This window comes from Eurypyga helias, unplaced genomic scaffold (genome assembly GCF_000690775.1).
Source record: "Eurypyga helias isolate BGI_N326 unplaced genomic scaffold, ASM69077v1 scaffold6331, whole genome shotgun sequence".
NCBI lineage: Eukaryota > Metazoa > Chordata > Aves > Eurypygiformes > Eurypygidae > Eurypyga > Eurypyga helias.
In genome coordinates, this window is record NW_010231422.1 from 174,082 (window position 1) to 196,319 (window position 22,238).

Consider the following 22,238-nt stretch of genomic DNA (forward strand, 5'->3'; position numbering starts at 1 on the left):
CAAAGCTGTTCGTGTTTTCAGTTATATGCAGGCTGGGTAAAGCCAGAAGATTGTTGGCTTCCTCTGCCCAAAAAGCTAAGCATGGGTTGTGAAATGGCTGCTCTTTAAGCCAACCAAACCAAACACCTAGAGTCTCACATTTCTGTTGTCTAGTGACAAGCACAAATTTGAGCCAAGTTCTCCCTTTCTTAAGGTACCAGGGAAAAGTAAAAAAAGACTTTGGCAGGCTAGAAGAGATAATCAAGATGTGGAGGGGTTTGATAGCTCCAGAATCAATGAAATGGCAAATAAAAGGTCATCTAAAGTACATTTAGCTGGTGTGGAGCTCTTTGGGAGCTCTCAATGACTGGATTTCTGAAATCCCCCAGCTCTCTTCATCTGCCTGACAGCCCAGTGTTGACCTTCCTGAGCCTCTTCTAGAATCCCACCAGCTGACTATTGAAAGTACCTTCTCTAAAGCTCGACCCCTTTCTGTAAAAGAAACCCCCTTGTACTCTGCATGCAGAACAGTGCTGTAAACACTTGAGAACTTGCACTTAACATTGGCTTCATTTGTTTATTTTGTTGCCTGAGGGAAAGTGTCCCAAATCTCTTTGCCTGACAACCTTCAACAGAATTCGTATCTGCTTCTTATTTTGCTGGCTGTCCTCCTTGTCCCCAAATAAAGGTGTTGGAAAGTGAATGGCTGAACCAGTACCTAGTTTTTGCTTTGCTCTGAGATAAGAAAGGCAACTTTTTGTGTGTGGGGGTCTTCTGCTAACTGGCTGTCCCTACCCCTCTCTGTCTTCAGAAAGCAGAGCTGCATGCTTGGGGTGGGGAGAGAGGAGGAGATGGGAGAAAGTTTCCCCTCACATGGATTCCAGTGACTCCAGCAGATAAAAGGCCACAGCTGCTTCTCATTTAATTGGAAACAGCCAAATGGCAAGATCAGTCCCGGAAGCACCTGTGTCCACGATGACTCTATTGTTACTGGGTTCTCAGAATCGGCTCTGACCTTCTGCCACGCGCCAAGCCCTGACGTACTGCGCGCCGTTCTCGCGGCCAGAAAAACACGCAGCGGCGCTCATTTCCATCAGGCTCCTCTTTCTGATATTATGCTCAATGCTACCTTCTTTCAGAATGGGAGAATTCAGGACAAGCTTTCATTTCTGCCCATCTGAGAGTTTATTACAAACTCTGAGTTCTGCTGTAGAAATTAATTACCCTTCCTCCTTACGTTTGAACTTCCTGGCGCAGCCGAAGCAACGTGTCTTTGTTGTTGTAGCTTATTACTTTCTTTCTGCAGCCAAAAGCTTGCTTCTTCCCCTTTTCCTATAGCATCCTACAGGTGTGACCCAGGCTCTTCTACTCAGCGCTGTCCCATGGTGGATGTCTTTGCTCCACTGTGAATGCTTTCCTCTTCCCATGGGATGAAAGCGCACCCGATCCGCACAGTGATGAAGCCATTTCACTCCATCAGGATCTCTAATCTTCACGAGATGATAGGGAGAGATGGGAAATGTTTCCCCACAGCCCCAGATTGATGAAAGTGCCAGTTCAGTAGATTACATCCCAGAAACTTATGGATGCCATCAGACCCCCTCAGGAGTCTCCCAGTAGTTGCCAACTTCCTTAGGATGCCCAAGCAACTTTGGCTTTCCTATGTCAGCCTGGCAAGGTTACTCCACTCTTCTGAGCTGTTAACGTTCATAATTTGGGAGAATGATAAAGTTGTAGTGGAATAAGTAAAATTTTATTTATAGAAGAGATGAGTAAAAGACAAATTATGAGAGCTGTGACACTTTCATTGGAAACAACTGAATTAATTGAGGAAAAAAGAAGAGTTGGGGAGATGTTAGCCTATTCTGGATCCTGACTCTTCCGAGACAGGGAAAAATGCACTCTTTTTTTTTTCTGTGGGTGGAATAATCTCCCTGCTGGGATGCTGCAGTTCTTCTTAATCCTATTGTAAACCGTTGGATCTTTCACTTGATCTGAGCCTGAAGATTATACTCCCTTCACTAGCTTCCTTCCCTCAGAAGAAAAGCAAAACCCATTATTTAGGGGGGTTTCTCTGACAGCATAATTTGCAGTGAGAGGTGTACAGGGATTAAACGGGGTTCATCTGCATGCATTGGCAAATTTATTGCCTCACCTCATGTCGGAGAATATGACTACTAAATGCTGAAAATATTTAGTCATGAAAATATGCACATTACATTTTCAAGAGATTCCCACGTGCCTGTAAAATATACTCCTTTGCAATTTAATTGTCTTTGTGTCTATAATTAACTTACAACCACAAAGTCTAAGCCAGTCAAAGTAACTCTTAGGGGGAAAGAGATTGAAGAAAATCTCCAAGAGTTGGTGGAGAAGGAAAGGTAACTTAGAGGTTCTCAGCCATAGAAACCTAATTATCCTGTCACTTCCCGAGCAACATATTCCTTAGGGCTGGTGCATCTGCATGTTTAGGCCACCTTTAAATGCCGAACACCTTCTGAAAGAGTGGAATTTAGCAACTCGCTACAAAAAAAAAAATCTGGGAAAGAGCAAGATAATTCATGATGTTGGTGAAAGAATATGGAACAAAACTTCTCAGGAATTTTGTGCTTGGCTAGTTCTCCCAGTGGGACATTCACTTTTCTCTATAATCAGATTTTATCCTTGGCAAAATTTCTGGTTTCTTTTGAAAAAATTGTTTCATATTCCATATCCTTCTGTTCCTTGGGAACTTGCACACAGGGTGAATGGGGAGCCTGGGCTTGCGTCCTTTTGCTCAGGGGCAGTTTGCTCACTGAGGTGTCCTGAAGCCCGTGCTATGGTTTCTAGGGGTTTTGCTGCAGTTTTAGGAGATCTCTATCTCATACTGCATAAACTGTCTAATAGTGATCTTACAGAGCCTTGGAGATTTCAAAAGTTCAGAGCTAGTTCTGACTTTATTTCCTAGCCAAATTTTGGAGTTATTGTTTCCACAGGAGAAACTGATTTTTCATCTTCTTTCTGCTTCCAGCCAATTGTAATGCAGATCTTTTCACCTAAGGTCGTTAGTATAAGATGAAAATTCTAGTCTCTAGTTACTAGAGATAAATCTGATCCAAGCTGCATGGAAGTCAACAGCAAGGCTTCCATCGGTGCCAGTAGGTTTTAGGGGTCATCGTTAATATGAGATTGTTGCTGATTCTCTCCTGTCTTTGGTTGTGAGGAGCCATGAGGGAATGGGTAGAAAACGAAGAGTATGTTCACACAGTTGTGCAGATGCTTACTACAGTCATCGTAAAAAGAGGGTCCTCTTCCAGAGGACTGCTCACGGGTGTCTTAGCCAGCCCAACTTGCTTGCAGTACGTGCCTGGCTAGTTTTAGATGACTAATCATTTTGTGAGATGAATTCCCCTCCTTTTTGAAGGACTTGGGCCCCATGTTCATGTCGGTCAATGTCCCTGGGCCCATTTATGTGGAAAAACTGCACCACCCCCCCTCCAGTGTTATACTGAAACAGTGAGATTGTGAGGTTTGTGTTTGTGTATTCAGCCTGCGCTTGTCCTGCGGATTGATGGCCTCCGTCCCAAGTGATATCCATCTGGGCTGAAGTGCAGCTGCACTTTGTAACAGCTCAAGGGGCACCAAGGTATCAAGTGGTATTGTGTGGTTTGAAAGACATCGTTTATCTAAGGAAGTTTGTGGTCTGTTTGCTGTCACTCTGTCTTTGCAGCACCGACTTCCCTTACCTTCACTATCACGTTGTCAGGCACAGAGACCTCACACGTTAGGACAGATAGCTTTTCCACTTCCAGAACTGACTTCTTTTCCTTCAACAAGAGGTCTGTGGGTTGTGTTGCAATCAGTAGAGCTTCTTGATTCAGCATGAGTGTAATTGCTAGTAATTTTGCTTGCAGGGAACTCTTTTAACATGCACGAGTTCCTAAAAAAGGAACAGGAAGAAAGGGAGTCAATGGCTTTTTTCATTGATGTTTGCACTTAAAATTCTTCCAAGAACAGTGCCTTAAAAGATAACAGGGATATAGTTTTGTACATAGGAATACACTGACAAGTGCATTTTCCATCTTTCATGAGCAATCAGGTGTTCATAGGGACATTCTTCACAGTTTAAAAGGGGTTACAAGGTCCCCAAAACAACATTGTGTGGTTGGTGGCATGCCCAAGTGACCCCTTGAGGGTGGATCTTGTTGTGGCAAGCTGTGAAATTTACTGAAAACTTTCTCAGTTGCCCCTGCAAGTAGAGGGTCACCCTAACCTATGTATGTGATGTCATCTTGTGCCATTTCTTGTCCATTTCAGTGCAGAATAGTCCCGCTTTTAACAGCTCATGGTGTCTCAGCCAAGCCAGGTGGCTTCACGCTGGCCGCAACCCAGCTTTGGGTCTGAAATGACTGTGTGGATGTCCCTTTAGGAGAACCGTGGTGAAGGGTCAGACTGAGAAGCATGTATATCAGCTGCTCCTCCTAGTTAAGTGCCGATAGTAGGAGCAGGCTAGTAAATTAGAAATGGTGAATATATGCAGCACTTGTCACAGTAAATAACTTAGAAGCCAAAATACATTTTCATGTCATAATCATTGAATCATTTTTATGAGAAGTCAAAAGTAAATTCATATGTAATGTGTAAAGTATGTAGAGAGTTTAGTTCATCCAGTAAATCATGTGTTGGGAATACTGTACCCAGCTCCAGATCAGATATACTTCAGAGAAGCTTTAAGGTTTTAAAATCCTTCCACAAGCTAAACTGATCTCCAGAACCTTTGGAGGTTCACCCTCCTCTGGAGCTCATGCTCCATTCAAGCGAACGTCATGCCAATATGTTTCCCATTTCCTGTGGATTAAACTGCTGTGTTTGATGACTCAGGACTTCCCAAGAAAGCAGCTCAGTGCTCACTCTGCCTCAAGCGGCCTCTGTTGTCTCAGAGGACACATCTTCCCTTGCGCAGTGATTCATGATTTCAGAGCAGAGGATCAGTGTGCTCTTTCTGTTTCTTTCCTTCCCACAAAGCTAATTAATAAAACAAATTTCTATTAGTGGGTGTTGAAAGACTTTGGCTTTCCACCTTCACTCCAAAATGCTCTGCGTTCCAGGGAGAAAGAAAAATGGACCTGTGAATAGAAACAGGAGGGAGGAAAAATGGATCAGATGCTGTATATGGATGTAGACACAGTGGCTGTCAATCGCTATGATGGAAGGACATCCTGAATTAAGACAGTTTCCCGCAACTGTGATTGCTAAAAATACACTACTACAGTGATCCAATTTCAGAATTAATACATGCAAATTTACAGGGAAGTGTTGGGGCACAGGGAGTGTCTGACAGAACTGAATCATCTGTTTGGGCCTCCACCATGACCTATTGTTCAGGCAGGTGACTGCATGGATGGCATTTGTTCTGCTCGTGAAAATTAGATCCTTTGCACTGTCACAGACCTCTGAGACTCCAGTTGGTCAGGAGGAGCACCTGGAGGATTCACCCTGTCGTGGCCACTGTGCATGTGGATCTGGTTATGTCCATCCCTCTGCCTCATCTGTAGCCCCAGCATAGAACAGAATTGCTCATCGGGACCAAGAATTGGCCTAAGTTTACACCCAGCATGGTCATAACTTCTGTTGACTTCAGTGAGAAAACAGTTGGTCCCACAGGGGACCAGCGTTCACCAAAGGACTGTGTTTGGAGTATTTCCCTTTTCCACTGCTCTATGGAATGTCAGACCAGCTGCTGGTGGCAGCTCGCAGAGGAAGAGACACCTAATTTGGGGCTCTCATTTGTGGATAAGAGCACCCTGAAGCTTTTCTTCAGTGACTCCTAGGATACGTGTCAAGTCAAGGATACTAAGATTTTGCTGCAAAACTGCAGCAACTCAGCAGCAAAGTCAAAGCTCTGAGGGTTTTGGTACCAGTGCCCTGTCTGGCCACTGGATTTGAATCTCCTGTCATCTGACCCCAGCTTCACATTTCCAAATTACTCTTGCAAAAATAAAGGCAGCCACAGAAATACCTCTGTCGAGACAGCACATCCCTGTTTATGTTTGAACGGCCGATACGAATCTGGAGTCCCCAGCGATCAAAGTGCATATTCGGAGATGAGCCCTGTGTTGTGTTTGAAGTGAGTGCAGCACTTTGAAACAAGGATGAATCAGGAATAAATCAGGATGAAGGATGTGGGGCATTAACTACTTTACATGAAATCCCTGCTGGAAAGACGTGGCCAACGTTCCAAAGTTTTCCTTGGAGAGAGCTCGGAAGTTGCATACCAGCCTATTTGTGGAAAGCTAAACAGTTCCCTATTGTCCTTGATGTGAATTGCTTCCCAGATAAACACTTTCTCCCTCCATTGAAGAAAAACGATACAGCCTGTCCGGAGCTCTAACACAGAGGAGTACGCTGGCGCTGCTCAGCCTCTGCAAAGTGGCTGGTTTCTGTTGGCACTCAGCTTTCCTAAAGGCTGTACAGTTCATATATGTGCCAACATCGTTAAGAAAAGGCTGCATTATTGAGTGAGACTGGGATAACCTTCAAGGGTTTAATAACGTTGTGTGCCCACATCTTTGCATCTCTGGGTTCATTATACCCCTGGAATGTAAATCCCAATCCACAGTGGCTAAACAAGATTCACATGGATCTCAAATACTTTTGTGGTGTTGTCTCCTCCTGATTTCTGAAGGGGAAAGAAAACATTGCTAGCTGGAATAAATTCACGTGGTTCTCTACAAGGAAAGCAGTAAACCTCTGCTGCTGTGGTGGGTTTAGGTTGTAACATTGACTGCATTTGTGGCATTTTAAGTCATTTTAAGGAATTATTTCTAACACCCGCAGAGTCAAGGCATCATATTCTAACACAAGGAAGATCCAGAAGTCCCTGCATGAACTCTGGAGAGAAAAAGCTGATTTCTGAAATCGGCAGTGCTAAGGATCAAGGCTGTCTAACACCAGGGACTGGCAGTGGTTTGGTGCAGGTCAGTGGGTGGCCCTTCCTCCGCTTCTCCCATCCTGGCAGAGGCAGATCTGAAGGACTTTGTTGTGTCCCCACCTCTGACTCCAGTTTGGGCACACACGTGGTTTTGTTGGGTGCCTCCTTCCTTCCTCTGTGGTGCCGTGCAGGCTGAAGACCTCCTCCCAAGAACAGTGGGTTATTCCACTCATTGACCTACAGTTAATGGATGCAACAGATGCACAGATTTGCCTTTCGCCCCTATTTTCTCAAAGCAAACATTGCTTTGCGTTTGTGACAAAGGAATCCTCTTTCTTCCCCTAGAGGCATGTGATTTCTGCTAATGAGAATTGTGCACGTGTATCAAACGTATATAGATTAGGTTTTAGGTTGCAAGTGAAACTGGGAAGTGCAACTTCCATTGACATTTAGCAGGCACTGAGATTTTAAATCCCTGAGGCAATTTTAGAAACATCCCCCTCAAGGAGAAAGTACTTTTACTTGAAAGAAAGCAGAGTTAACAGGGAGTTTGTTTGTTTGTTTTACAAATGCAGCCATGAATTTAGGGCAATTTCGATGTATTCAAGCATTCATACTGATAGTAATCATTGCTGAATGGTCAGCAATTCCCACTCAAATCAAGGAAAGGCAGCAGATGAAACGCACAGGCAACCAGAAGTGTTTTAAATGAGAGGAAGGAGCAGGAGACAGATTTTATTTTCTTCTTATTTCACTACTGGGGTGCACTGTCCCCCTTCTCTCCCTCTTAACCTCCATGCTTTCCGAAGAAAACCCTGGTCAGTCAGTGTATAACAGACCTGATGAGGTCTAGGGGTCCTATGGGTTTTTTAATTCATAGAATCATAGAATGGTTAGGGTTGGAAGGGACCTTAAGGATCATCTGGTTCCAACCCCCCTGCCATGGGCAGGGACACCTTGCACTAGACCAGGTTGCTCAAAGCCATATCCAGCCTGGCCTTGAAGACATCCAGGGATGGGGCATTGTTGGACTCTGGTACCTAGGAAATGGCTGAGCTCATACCTGGGTCTTTTCCCATAAAGCCTGACTCCTTCCTGCTTATTTTTGTATAAATAAGAGACTATGCTCTTTTTTTAATCTCTGTGCTACTTAGCATAATTCAGTTACAACTGGCTGTCAGACTGAGTCTTAGAGAAGGGAGGAGACAGGGACAGACGTGTGTGCAGTGTGTCATCATTTGCTCAGGAAAAGAGCACAGCAAGCCTGGCGGGGCATCCCCATCACAGATGAGTCAGATGAATCGTTCTGCAGTTTTAATTACAACATCATATGTGGGCAGCATTTCAGCATCACAAGGTGGCAGTTCTGCACTCTGGCCCACGCTTATCTGCCCGTGATGCTCAGGTGGCCCCACCAGCACAATCTCCCTGAACCTTTGGTGTGTTTCGTCTCACGATCTTTATGTGAGGTGGGGACTTATCTCCATGGGTGGATGGAAAATTTGCACATAAAGAGTTTTTTAACTCCGTGAGGGAAACTATGACAGCACAGCTAGTTTAAGGTGAGTTAACCCCTAAACCACTGGACAATCCCTCCTCAGCTGGAATTTGATGGGCAGTCCTCAGACCAGGAGAGCTGTGAAAGCAGCGCTGTCCTGCTCCGAATAAATAAGAGACACATCTTGGCCCCCGCGGAACATGAAACGGGTCATCTGAGTCTCCTTCCCAGTGCCTGTGGCTCATCCACTCCTCTCAGCGCTTTCTTTTACAGATGCTTCATGTGTGGAGCCGCTTCCAGTGAAACTAGAAAATGTGTATGGGCTGTCTGTTTCTGGGCTTAGCATTACCTGGTACATGCCTGTCAATCTCACATTTGTGGTATGGAGACATCACCTATCCAGGGTTGATCTTAGCTGCCAGGGTAGACCGCAACAGCAGGAAAAAAAAAAGTCAGTGGTTTTCTGTGTCTGACACCACCATTAATTCAACTCTACTGTGCAAACAGAGTAGTAGAACATGGGGGTCCCCTGGGGCCCTTTTGGCTAAGGCAGCATCACTGACCTGTGCTGTGAATCCAGCACTTACAGTGGAAGGTACTCTGAGAGAGGAGTCCTCGCTTACTGAAAATGAAGTCCTTACAGGCGAAGTGGCAAGGAATGATACTCAGTGTGGATTAAGAAGCAGTAGCAGAAGCTGAATGAAGGTTGCAAGCACAGAAATTGAACCCTTGCTCCTCTAGAACCTTTGAAAATTAAGTGTGTATTAAGAGAGAACCTAATTCCATGAGTTGGGTACGCTCTCTGTGGGTTAGAGAAGGCAGTTCACTTTAATAATGTATACTAAAAAAGAAACTACTTTAAATTACCAAATCATTCTGAGAATAGAAGAGTGATTTTGAGATAAAAAGCCCTCTGCTAGCAAAGGAATATTGCTTTTTCTGTACTTGGAGCTGGGTTACAGTACTGCCTTAGGAGAAGTCCTAGTTTGGTCACTCTCAAAGTGTTCCAGCTTTGCGCAGTGATAAGATGCTAACGTGACTGCTAGAACCTGTGCCAGATGCCAGGCATAGTTTTGATGAGTCTCTGACGTCTGTTAGACTTGTGATATTCCATGCTTTTCAGTAGCTAGGCAGTGCTACAAATACTAGGCTGTGATACCCTCTCAAACAACTGTCACCTAGATAAAGCATTTACAGGCAAACAAACAAATAAATAAACACAGACTAAGAAAACTCACATGCATGTACAATGGAGGGAGGAGGCTTCCTAACTGACTTACTGTGCTCTGGGGAGCAGCAGAACAAGTGGTTTTCATTTTCCTGGTGTTTCACTTACTGCCGTGTGGGGTTCTCTTCCTGGGAGGAGAGCTGGGCTTAATCGCTGGTTTTGTATATGTTTGCGCGTGTGTGTACGAATAGTTTATGTAGAAGTTGGGTCTGCTCAAGCCATTTGTCATTTGTGTTCACAAAGCACCCCCAGTGAAGGTTCCAACCACTGCCAGTACGCAATCCAACTTATTGTATTCCCTGGACAAATTAAATCTGCAGAGATTACACAAAGGGCACCTGAGGCTCGTGATATCTCCCTGGTCAAGGAAGCCAGTTGGTCTAATTCTTCTGCTGGGCCAGCAGAAAGACCCTAGTATCCATGCATGGATGTTCTCTCCCTTTCCTCCATTGGAAGATGACTGGCACCAGAATTGCTCCAATGAGCCATCACTCTCCTCCCCGTTTTTTCAGCAGAGGCTGTTGGGGACTTAAGTAGACCTCCATGGCTCGTGGTGGCCACTGCTAACCAGTTGGAGGCAGGGGGAAGGACGCTCTGCCTTTATGTGGACCCTCCTCCTCCTGTGTTTTTAGCTGTGTTGGTAACTCCTTGAAGCAGCCAAGCCCCCAAAGCTCCTTTGCAAATGAGGTCTAGAGCAGCGTTCAGGGAGGGAGGCTGCAAAGGCTCTTATTTTTGTACAGGTGAGTGCTGTGTCATTGTGTCCTCATGATGCTCTGGCTGGATCTGCCTGTCATTGTCTCATACCCTTCACTTGGCAGCTTGCTGAGATGGAGTTCTTTAATGTGTGTGCAGTTTATTCCTGGGATTCCTGAATATACCAATAAAAATAATAATAGATACTGCAGTGAAGGAGAGAGATTTTCTGGGGTCAGTGCAAGTTTTCCTGTTTTAAAGGGAGAAGACCTGGGCCCTGTGGTTTGTAACTAGTCAGTGAGATTTGCCTGAATTCATTAAAAATCAATCTTTCTTGTAGCCTTAGATTCCTCCTAGATATTCAAGCTGTAGTTCAAGGTCCAATCTAGGTTTCATTTAACAACCAAAAAAGATAATATAAAAGTTTCTTTTCTTCCTTAAGGTTTCAGCAGCAATGTGCATGCTTCCTTAATGAAGAATTTTAATGAAGGATGGATTTGCCAGACAGAAATTGTTTGATACAAGCAGTTTCATAAGCATAAGTTAATATAGAGAGGGAACCCAGGTGAAACCAGGCTAATACGTACCGAGACCTTGGGTGAAGTCCGTTAACGTCAGAGTTGATAGAACAGCACCTGACATTAAAGCAAGTGGAGTTGGGAGGAAGATCTCTCCTGCCTTCATCGCGTTTTAAGGGCTCTGTCCGTTACCATGCAGTAAAAATGCCCACAGACAGGCTGAAGTGTTGTCTGAATAGGGTTTCTGACAACTGTTTTCTTCTTTTCTCGGAAACACTCAGGCCCTGTGATAAAACATTGCTGATGGGCTATAACAGTATTTTGGAGAAAGACAGACTGGCTCTTTTTTTAGCTCAGCAGCCATCAGTGGCTAAGCAGATCAGATGTTTTACAGTGTCAGCTACAGAGAGGAAAAGTGGGTTCAGCGTAACATGATGTGGGATCTCTTGCAGGCACGGTCTTCTTATGGCTCTTTGGTTCCACGCTTCTGCCTGCTGCTCAGTTTAAGTGGTGCATGTCTCTCTCCTTCTAGTGATAGCAACTACTTATGTGCCTACGTTATCTGTCATCTTGCAATTGGGAGAGCCTGGACTGAAGAAGGTACTTAAGGAAGACAAGTTGCCATGCTTGTACGGATTTGTGATCCACCCAGCATCCCATCTCTGCCAGGGCCCAGCTTCAAGAGCATCAGAGGGAAATGCAGCACCAGGCGTACGTTGAATAATCTGCCCTTAGTTTAAGGCTGAAGTCAGTGAAAATGTTTGAGTTCCTCAAGCTAGGCTTTTGGTACCTTGTTCAGTTGATGTCTCTGTAGAGAGTTTTTAAGATGCAGTGGAAAATAAGGACTCCTGCAGATGTTTCTCCTCTCTGGAGGATCCAGCAGAGAAGGGGAACCAATCCCCAAAGGAGACAATCTGGGAGCAGAATTCAGTTTGGACTACAAACAAGTAAGATATACACAACAACTGTGTATTAGCTGTAATTCTGCTGAGGAATCAGATTTGAGGAGCCAGTTTGTTTGGGGAAAGGGGGGCAGGGCAAGGGCGGGTTTGTCAGTCAGCTGCTTCATCTCGAAACCTGTCTGGATGACAACCACTGAGATGGAACCAATGCATCCTCATTTTATTTTCTGTGCTTAAACCAAGATCAGGAATGGTTTGGGAATAATGACGCATGAGATGAGAATAGTTTTGCAGCTGAGTTAGCAAAGTTGCCTTTACGCATGGCTATACAGCTCAGCATCACAAAAGCTGATGATGGCTAGGGAGGAGCAGAGAGCCGTAGACATCAGGAACTCCCTTGACTTAAAATGGAGGTAGGAGAAGAGTTTTGACGAGTTATTTCTAGTTTGACTGGGGCAGCTGGAGGAGAAGGAGGGATTTGTTCAGCCCTTGACTTGCTTTCCAGTCACTGGAGTCTGAAATCATAACTGCTGAGATGAGATGGTGACAGTTGGTCACTATTGTCCAGTTTCTTAGACACTGCCCAAACCACCATAAATACACTGTAGAATCAGAACTGGCCCAGCACCAAAGCCCAAAACAAAACTTTGGAAATGTCACAATTAGACCTGAAGAAACTTGGTGTTGCAGATTGGGCTGAAGTGGATAAGAATTTTATGCTTTGCAGAACCTGTTGAATGATGGAAGTTAATTTCCAGCACCTGAAAAATCTTCTGCGTGTAATTAATATGACATCACCTCGAACAAACATAGAGAGATTACATTGCCCAATAAGTCCACCATTGTTCTTTATAAAGGCAATATATATGTGTGTATTAAAAAGTTATTAAAAGAGCAGTATATTTACTCTTGTTACTAATGGTTTTCAAGCATTAACAGAAAAAAAATATGGGGAATAAAGCTTGAAAATATTACAGTTCAGTAAAAATGCAACCCTAAATCTTATTGTGGTGTAATACCATCACTTTAGATTCATCAGAAAGCCTGTGTATTCTTGGCAAATTTGGACAGAAGTCAGGATTTCCAATCCAGAGATAATGCTGATACTCCAACATTTGTTTTTGTCCGAAGTCAGGGAGGAAAAGAAGAAATCTTGAAAATCCATTGCAAAGTCATCACTCAAAAATTTATTAGAAGGCAATGAAACATTGCAGTTAACTTTATGTAGCAAGTCTTTCAGTGGTACATAGACACATAGGAGTTGTAAATTGAATGTAAAGCCTTTTCTCTCCTCCATGAAGTAGATTTCCAGAATGAACCCGATGTCCCAGGCCAGCAGCGTAGCTACGTGTTGCCATGTTGAACCAGGCTGCTTGAGCAGAAAAGAGCCCACCTTGATCTGTGGGACAGATATTCTGTCCAAGGAGCTTTAAGTACAACTTCCACAAGACATTGAGGCACCAAAGGCATCTGTATGATGAATATTTTGCTGAAACCAAACACGCAGGTACAAATAGCTTAGCACTACATTGGTACGGTGATTGTAAGACAGTGAAGCTTTAGGGAATAGTCAGAGGTGAGGCTTTGTGTGCCACAAGAAGAGAATTGCAATTGCTGTGGGAGATGGAATCAAGACTGGAGAGTCGACCCATCCTTCCTCCGTGGGCACAGCCCATCTTCTGAGGCTGGAGTGTGCAGCTTACACAGATTACGCTGAAGATGCATGAACAAAGGATTATTCAGTTCAAGAATTAAACCAAAAAAGTTGAGAAGGGGAAATAAATTCAGAGCAATCTGAAGGGAACATTTTGAGGACATTTTTGAAGGCAAGGGTTGGGTTTTGTTGGGGTTTTTGTCATTTTTATTTATTAGTTGGGTTTTTCTTTTTAATTGAGATCAATTTTGAAACAAAAAAGACCGCTTTGTAGCTTTAAGTCTTTGAAAAGAGAAGACAAAAAAAAATAAGAAGCTTTGTTCAGAAAGTGCTGAAATGAAATATTTTTAACTAGATGATCTTTAAAGGTCCCTTCAAACCCAAGCCATTCTACAATTCCGTGATTCTGAAATAAGAGAGTTTTTATGAATATGTGGAAATGGCACATGACAAATGTTTCAGCTGTCCTTTGTTTTTTCAGTGAATTCAGCCACTCAAGTTGCAGAAAGCTTGCATGTCTTCTCCTGTGCCCTAGATCAGCTCCATTTTAATGAAATGGAATAGATAGCAGAAGTTTTACTCACTTCTTTTATTTTATAGTTTCTTAGACTAGGAAAGAAAACATTACCATCCATGGTAATATCTTGACCTCCCAAGCATTTCACTTCATTTACACACAGAACTGAGGGTTTGCATTTATATACGTGTGTGCATGCTGAGGACAAAATTCCCTTTCAAACTAAGGTCATAGTTCTTGAACAACATGATTTTTCCCAGAGAAATAGTCTGACATGGATTCTGAGTCCAGAGATACCATCCAAGTTTGGGGTTGACTGTAATCTAATTTAATTACTTAACCTAATTTAACTGCTTGTGAGATGTAGTTGACTCTGCTGCAAAAATGCAAAAACAACTGCTTTTCCAAATTCTGTTAAGAAATGGAAATGCTTTAACTTCAGGGCCTAAGGCAACTGCATCCTAAATAAAATGATCTTTATAATTAAGCTAGTCAGGTGAGTGAATAATCACGGTTTTCACAGGTATTCTCTTTTGCTGTCTCTTGAGCCCAAAGTTCATCCTCAGTAATTTATGACATTTACCTGAAGGAGCTCAGATAAGTTAGGTGTGGGGAGAATTTAGTTCTCCAATCTGTTCTTTGGAGTTGCTGTCTTTTGCAGTAGAATATATATATGTGTGTGTGTGTGTGTGTTTTCATCTTGAAGGAGATGAACTCTGTGGTGGTATGCACTGGAGTCACCTGGTTACGTGGGAGACCATGGTCTTCATCCATACTTCACTAGTAAGAGGCCCTATAAGCTATGTAGGAGTGGGGTAGGATTTCTGCCTGGCTATCTGTTCTCCTTTTGCCTGCTGCTCTCCCAAGAGTTTTGAAAATCTGAGTTTCATCCTAGCGTGAAAGAGAAAAAAAACGTACAGCTTCTCGTGGGATGGGACATTCTGGTGCCCATCTTGTGGGTGTGCATGGCTGCTCTCTCCGAGGGATGCGGAAGGAAAAAAAAGCCAGAAGCAGATGTCTCTGTGGCCTGTGGCAAGGGGCGCAAGGATGCGTGTGAGGGGCTGATGAATTCCTGCCTTGACAAAGACTCCAAACTGGAATTTATGAGAATCCATCTGTAATAAAAAAAAACTTCGTGTCTGGCTGTCATCCGGATGCATCCCAAGAACAGTGGCATGAGGATAAAGCTGCCACATCGCACATTCCTTGCTATCACCACAGCTGCTCTCTTGATGAAACAGAATCTTTCCTTGTCTGACAGCTCTGAAAATTGACCCAAGAAAACCTCGGCGGCGTTGCTGTACTTGGAAGCGCGTGCAAAGTATGGCAGCCTTCTGAGCAAAACTTTTCCATTGCTCGCACGACACAGACAAGAGGCAAATAACGAATTGGCAGACTTGCTTCGTAGAAGATTCTGCACATATCTGAGGGAGCAGAGACCTTACCGCAAGATCGCTGAGAAAATAGATGGGTGATTTAGTTGTGTGGAAGATGTGTATGGTCAGCAAAGGCATGTTTGCTCTCATGACCTGCACCGGGGGCAAATTCCTGGCCCTGCTGAAGCCCAGGGGATGCTTGATGGGACTCACCCCAAACGTTACTGGCATTGCTCTGGCAAGGTCAGGGGGCAGAGGCGTTAGTGGGGTCTGCCTGATGCGCCCCTCAGACACTTGTTGGTGAATCGGTGGTTGGGAAAATCCCTGTGGGTGGGGATGAGGTGCTGTGCAGGGTGATGGTTAACGCCACGCTGCCTCCACCGGTGGGGAAAGGTGGGCTGTTCGCAAGGGCCGTTCAGAGCAGGAGCAAAATGTGGGTGCTCTGATTTGCCCTACAGGGGAGGTTACCAGGCCCGGAGGTGGTCACTGCCCTTTTACGTTCCAGAAATTGGATACTTGATGTGAGGGATAGGAAGATGCTTGTCTGGGCAGGGAGAAAGGCACAGCCAGCCTCCCAGTTGTCTTGGGGTTGAATGAAAGTGGGATATGGGCAATTTTAAGCCTGGGAGTTATGAAAAAAAAGCTATTACAGGACTTCACGATGTTAATGTCCTTTTTCTGACCAGTTCCACTCTATAACCCTGGCAAATCCCGGTGATGAGTCAATTTGCTGTTGGCAGTGCCAGCACAGAGCGACACTTAGAAACCAGAAGGCAGAGAGAGAAAAGCTGAGATGGGCTAGTGGTGTGTACCGCTGAGCCTAAACTACTTGCGTGTTTTGTTTTGTTCCTTCAGTCCTTGAAAAGAATTAGAAAAGGATGTCAGATTTCACCAGAAGGGTAACAAAACCACAGGAGTCTGTCTGTGGATTAAGAGTTTTCAAGAACTAGCAAGAATAAACTTTTTCCTGTTTTCACTCTGTTTTCTGTACCTTAAGCCACATAGGATATTTGCAGAGACCCCCAAGTTTTCTTATTTGGACTCGGTTATTTTAGAGAACTTGTTTTGCAGAACTGTGCATCCCATCCCAGGGAAGGAAATCAAGGTCAGAGATGAGGAAAAACCCACCTAAGGGCCTGAAATATTTTTAGTTTCTCAAAGACCACCCGGTGTGGGAATGATAGATTTAAAAATGGGTGGAACCTCTAAGCCTGGAGTTGTGTCAAGTTATTTATGAAAAATCTCCGAGATCTTTGTGTGGACCAAGATATTTGGGTGGTACTTTCTCACTCTTTCTTCAGAAAAGGCACGGTGGCCTCACAAACTGAAAACTAGCCCTGCTTTTTCTCTGGCTTTAAAAATAGCTATGTATCTTGAAAAGCTGTCTCAGCAGTAGTGAAGGAGTGGAAAAAAACGTGTATTATATCCCCATGGTTTCACACAGTGCAGCTGTGCTAACAGAGTGCATTGAGAGCGAGACGAAAGGAAAGGCATGAAATAGTCCATGAAATGATCAGTTGAATCTAACACTAAAGCTTCGCACAACAGGGATATCTATTGTCCAGGTATCCTATTGCAGATGGCAGGGGTTTGTCTTTTTTTTTTTAGGAGGAAAACAATCCAGGATATTAATAATTTCAGGACTTTAATATTAATAAAATTTTAACTGAAATCTGTGTGAAAGTTATCTTCTGATAGAAAGTCTACCTTACTTTGAATTGAAATCTTTAAATATTCTTACAATATGTTTGGATTAATTAGCTGTATTCTGTGGGATTTAAAGTTTTGATTTTACTTCTGGATGTGGGATGATGATCAGGTTTCATCTGATCCAGGTCACTAGATTTATTAAATCAGTTCTTAAAATATTTCAGTTTCTTGAAAGAAGCAAGCTTGCATCAACATACAGCCTTCAACAGCCCCTCCTAGGTCTTGGGGTAATCAGTAGTACAGGAATAACGGAACGAGTATTGACCAAACGTAATGTGCAGTTTGCCACGGTGCAGCTATTCCCCGTGCGCCAACTCTAAAGTACAAGTCGTTAGTTTATAACCCACTTTAGGTTACAACATTTTAACGTTTCTTCAGTGTTTATTTATTCTCTTCCTAAAGAATGTTCTGAAATATCGAGTTTACAACCTGTGGCTCATGTGATGGTAGTGGAAACGATTAAGCTAGAAGCTTTCAAAGCCACCACTGGGATTTTGATGCCCAAACTCATTAATTTTAATAAGAAGTGAGCTGCCAGTCGTCTTAAGTGGTTTCTAAAATCTCAACCCATAAAAACACCTCTCTACTGGTTCCAGTTTACTAGGAGCTCAGAGCAAGGTAAACGTGTAACAAAATAGGAGGTGTTAAAAGGTGGAAAGTATGTGTTCAGGTGTCTCCCAGCCCATTCCAGGAACCAAATGGCAGCCCTGGCCTTGAGCTGGCAGATGGGGGCTGACATGGAGGCTGCTCCTGCCTTCAGCATCTCATGGATTTACTGACTAATCCAAACGTGAGGCACAGTTTCGGTGGCAAGAAGAAAGTCAATCATAGAATCACAGAATGGTTTGGGTTGGAAGGGACCTTGAAGACCATCCAGTTCCAACCCCCCTGCCATGGGCAGGGACACCTTCCACTAGACCAGGTTGCTCAAAGCCTCATCCAGCCTGGCCTTGAACACTTCCAGAGGTGGGGCATCCACAACAATGGCAACAGAAATCTTGGAACGGCTCAGTTCCAGCTGTGATGGTCAGATTGCCTGTTGACTCTGGTCTCTTGCATCTGCCCTGTGCTCTTGGCTTTGTAACTACATCGGTTTCTGTGACCGACGTAGCACTCTTCTCCCTGGTGTGAGGATGGATGGCTTGGTGGCAGGAAGACTCACGCCCCTCAGTGCAGAGCCGAGGCATCTAGAGCAGTACCGGCATGAATTGTCTTTAGGCAGTATCACCAGCTTGTATTCCCATTGCTTTGGCGTAAGGGCAGATGAAGAGGCCAGGGCTCTCTTGTCACCCGTTGCTGTCACTGCAGTCACCAATGTGGTGTTTATAGATGCTTAGCCCAGGTCCTTCCTACCTGCCTAACCACTCCTCTCCAAGTTCAGGCCGCGTCACCTTCCGAGCTGCTAAATTATGCATGTGCTTGTTGATACTTTGCTGATGCACCATCATGGTTGGATAAAAATTAGGAGCTGTCTGCTTGGGCCTGAGGGAACCAGCCAGTGCAAACCTATGAGAGCCTTTCCTTTTACATGAGTCTGGAGATGGGTTTGCTTCAGCCATGAGCCTCTGTCACAGCCTAAGAAGTCTTGAAGTCTTTGTAGAGTTCCAAGATCTCCCAAAGAAAGTTGCTGCACTGATGAAAACTCATCCTCAACCTGAATCATGGAAGAAAGTCTTAATGGGGGAAAAAAAATCCAGAACCAGCATATCTCTCTGTAATGCGAAACAGAGCGTGGAGTGAGTATGAATGAGTGTGAAAAGGACTGATTGAGAGTCTGAATGCTTGGGAAAAGAGGAAAAATACGTTATTTTCTTGTGTCCTCTACTAATGAAAGCAACCTTGGAGAATTTTAGAATTACTTTAAGCAAGTGTCCCTCTTTTCTGTCTCTGTCATATCATCTCTGAAGAACATTGGCTACTAGTGACAAAGTTACTGTAGTTTTTGCCAGTGAGCCTCATAGTAGCAACAATTAATTCTCAGTAGCTATTGGAAGGACCTTTGGGAGAAACGTGATGCAGTGGAAATAGAGTTGACCATCTTGACTGCTATTGTAATGTACCTCAAAAATAAAAAAAAAAAAAAGCTGCTATTAGTAGTAGATGTGACTTTTTTTTTGGAAGAGAAGAAAATGTTCCATAAATGAAACATGTGTTTTCACTTGCAGCACATTTTGTACATTGTCACCAATGAAGTTTAGGATTTTTTATTACTTTTTCATTAAAATGTCTTACTGGTTTCACTCAGGAGGCAAAACTTTTCACGTGGCTTTAATTGTTTCTGTCATAAAAGTCATAGCATCCATGTAATAGAAATAGTTTCCCAGACCACAGCTTCATATTGCCTATTAATTCTCTTCCATTTTCTGTACCTACAACTCATTGGGCCATCCCGGAGACAGAAGAAGGTCCTCTCTTGCAATTAAGACCAAACAGGAATTTCTATTGAAGTTAGGGAAAAAAAATCACTTTGTGTCAGTACTCATTTATTAGATTTTTGGTTTAGATATCTTAGCTCACAATGTAAGTTGACATGGCCACATATCAAAGGAGAGAGTTTGTACTGACTTTTTTCTAAAATTAGTGAAATTCTACAAGATGAAAACAATAAAAGATCCTTTTCTGCAGAGTTCCAGAGGTGTTAGTATTTCAAACCAGAATGAAGAGCTCTGGCAGAATTGTTTCAAGGTGGCTTTGGACAGGTCATTTACCCCCTTTCTTGCTTCATCTCTCCATTACACAAAAACTGCTGGAGTTCCAGTCTCTCATCCCATTCCAGGAGCCTGGCTATTATACCATGCTTCTGTCATCAGCTGGAGCTTCCCTGTCACCACTCCTAACTCGGGTGAACAAGCATAATTATTATTGCAGTCAAAACAAGGACTTGTTTTCCACAGATGATATCCAAAGTTGGAAAAAAAAAAAGGGAACTAGTGTTATCTCATTAATTTAAGATCAGCTTCTGTTAAGGTATCTGTTTCAGAGCGAATCAGTCTTGCCATTTAACCTTCAGCCCAGCGGGGGAGGCGATGTTGACCCCTACCACAGGCTTGAAAGCCTGTAAGAAGTAATTAAAATGCCAGAAAGCAGCAATAGCATAGCAACTGCCTTTTCACCCTTTTGCAGTTTAGTGTTTATTTGGTAGTTTGCTAGGAAATGCCACTGCTGTCCTTACTTGCTGCCCCAGAGCAAAAGCCCTGTATGCCTTAGCAGCTAGGAGCACCCACCAAGTAGTGTAGTCCTCTGCTTTGACATTTCTTGGCATAATCCTTCACTTACTCATCCAATGTTTAAATGTTGTGTTTTGCAGTTCAAGGACAACAAAGACTAGCCCAACCTTAGAACGGTCCTCAGCAACAGCCCTGCCTGCTGTCCCGCTTTCCGAGCAGGTCCCACTGACATCTCCTTCCCTGAAGCCTCTGCAGATGGACGAAGAAGACAGCCTGTCTCCTCACCTCCTGTTGCCAGACAGCATCAGCCAGTTGGAAGAGTTTGGCAGGCAGAAGAAATGGCACAAGAAGCAGCACAAACACCATCGCCAGAGGCAGTTCAATGACCTCTGGGTTCGGATAGAAGACAGGTGAGTCATAATTTTATGGTCCCTTCCTGCTGTCTCCAAACTAGCTGCTTTTCCAATCCCAACTCATGTTGATTAGATCGTAAGGAGGGTTGGAGGAAAGCTAAATGGCAGACAGGGAGTGAGGTGATGGTTTTAAGAACTAGGAGGAAGGCTCATAGTCACATTTGATCTAAAAGTAAAGAGAAATAAAGTTAATGCTTAGAATATTTAAAATATACAGAAACAAAGACTTGTCAGAGTAAAAACAGGAAAAAAATGATGATGGAAAATATTCTGGGTTTGCTCTCTTTCTTCCAACAATTATTTTCCAATCTTTACTGTCAGCTTTCAGACCAAAGACTCACCCATTTTCCAACAATTCAGAATATTCGTGGGAGTTTTTAAGATTCTGACATATCTGACTTTCAATCTTCTTAACTGTGTTCTGGGGTTGAAATGTTTTAACATTCAGACTGCCTTAAAAAACAGCAAACTGAGGCAAAATGAAGTACTTAACTGAGACCTCTAGGTGAAGATAATGGAGGTAGGCATATCTCCATGGTATTTAACATTAAAAACTCCCATTTGGTGTTTGAATAAGAGGTTGAATCTGGGCCTTCGTGTTTGACCAGAGCTGATCAGTGTGTGTGCTTAGGATTCCTGGGCAATCTATTCTCCCACCTCTAAAACTGGGCAAGTTCTTTAGTGCCTTTATCCAAGCCAAGTCATGGGCAGATAAAGAGCCACAGTGTTTATAGATTTGCTAACAAGTAAAAGGAATGAAATAATCTGTTGGGAACTGGCTGCTTGCCTATATGTGTAATGATTGTCTGTCTCTGAGCATTGCTCTTATTCCCATTTTCATAGCACCTAAATGCCTTGCAAGTAAAATGAGTCAGTATCTCAGAGGCTTCTCCCTTTGCTAAGGAAAAAAACTCTATGTCATTGTGTTCTGGGATTTCTTTTTCTTTCTTACTCATTCTTTTTAATGGAGCAGTCACCTCATTTTTGTTGTAGGTGTATTATTGGGGTGAGTGATGTAAGGGTTGTTATTAAGGTGGTGCATATTAATCGTAACATAGTAAGGCTATTTCTGAGGTTAATGCCAGCCTTGGTAAGAGGGTTCAGATCTGGATTCATTTGTTTTGTTCTCAAAATGTGTTCAGTGGTTGGATCCTCTCCACAGAGGATGCTGAACCATGAGTTAAAAGGCATTTGTCCTACATAATTGGTTGCCCTGAGGACAAGGGACTTTTCTGTCTTTCTTCTGCATGGGGAACCATAGAATGATTTGGGTTGGAAGGGACCTTAAAGACCATCCAGTTCCAACCCCCCTGCCATGGGCAGGGACACCTTCCACTAGACCAGGTTGCTCCAAGCCTCATCCAACCTGGCCTTGAAGACATCCAGGGATGCCGAGTCATGGTGTCCAATGATGTCCCAGCATTTTACAAGTGTGTCTGGCCCAGCTCACCATACATGTCATACAGGTGAGGTGCTTAAATGGTCAGATCTGGTGGGATCCTAGCAGTTAGGCACAGTCTCCTGTCCTGTCTATCCAGAAGGAATGTTGGATATTGGGCCTGAAATGGCGATGGAAATTCTGCAGCGGGGAGCTTAAAGCAGTGGTGCTTGCACAGGTTTGGTGGACTTCTGTGTCTTTTGCTATTTTTATTTCAGTAAGAAGTGTTCGTAGG

At 43.6% G+C, this 22,238-nt stretch overlaps 1 protein-coding gene across 1 annotated transcript in view; it reads left to right on the forward strand.

Moving 5' to 3' along the window:
• LOC104516657 (metalloprotease TIKI2-like) overlaps positions 1 to 22,238 on the forward strand; it is a 134,462-nt gene that overhangs the window by 92,901 nt on the left and 19,323 nt on the right. The window contains exon 5 of the mRNA XM_010161067.1: positions 20,293 to 20,562. Coding sequence (XP_010159369.1) covers positions 20,293 to 20,562 — 270 coding nt within the window. The remainder of the gene's footprint in view (positions 1 to 20,292; positions 20,563 to 22,238) is intronic.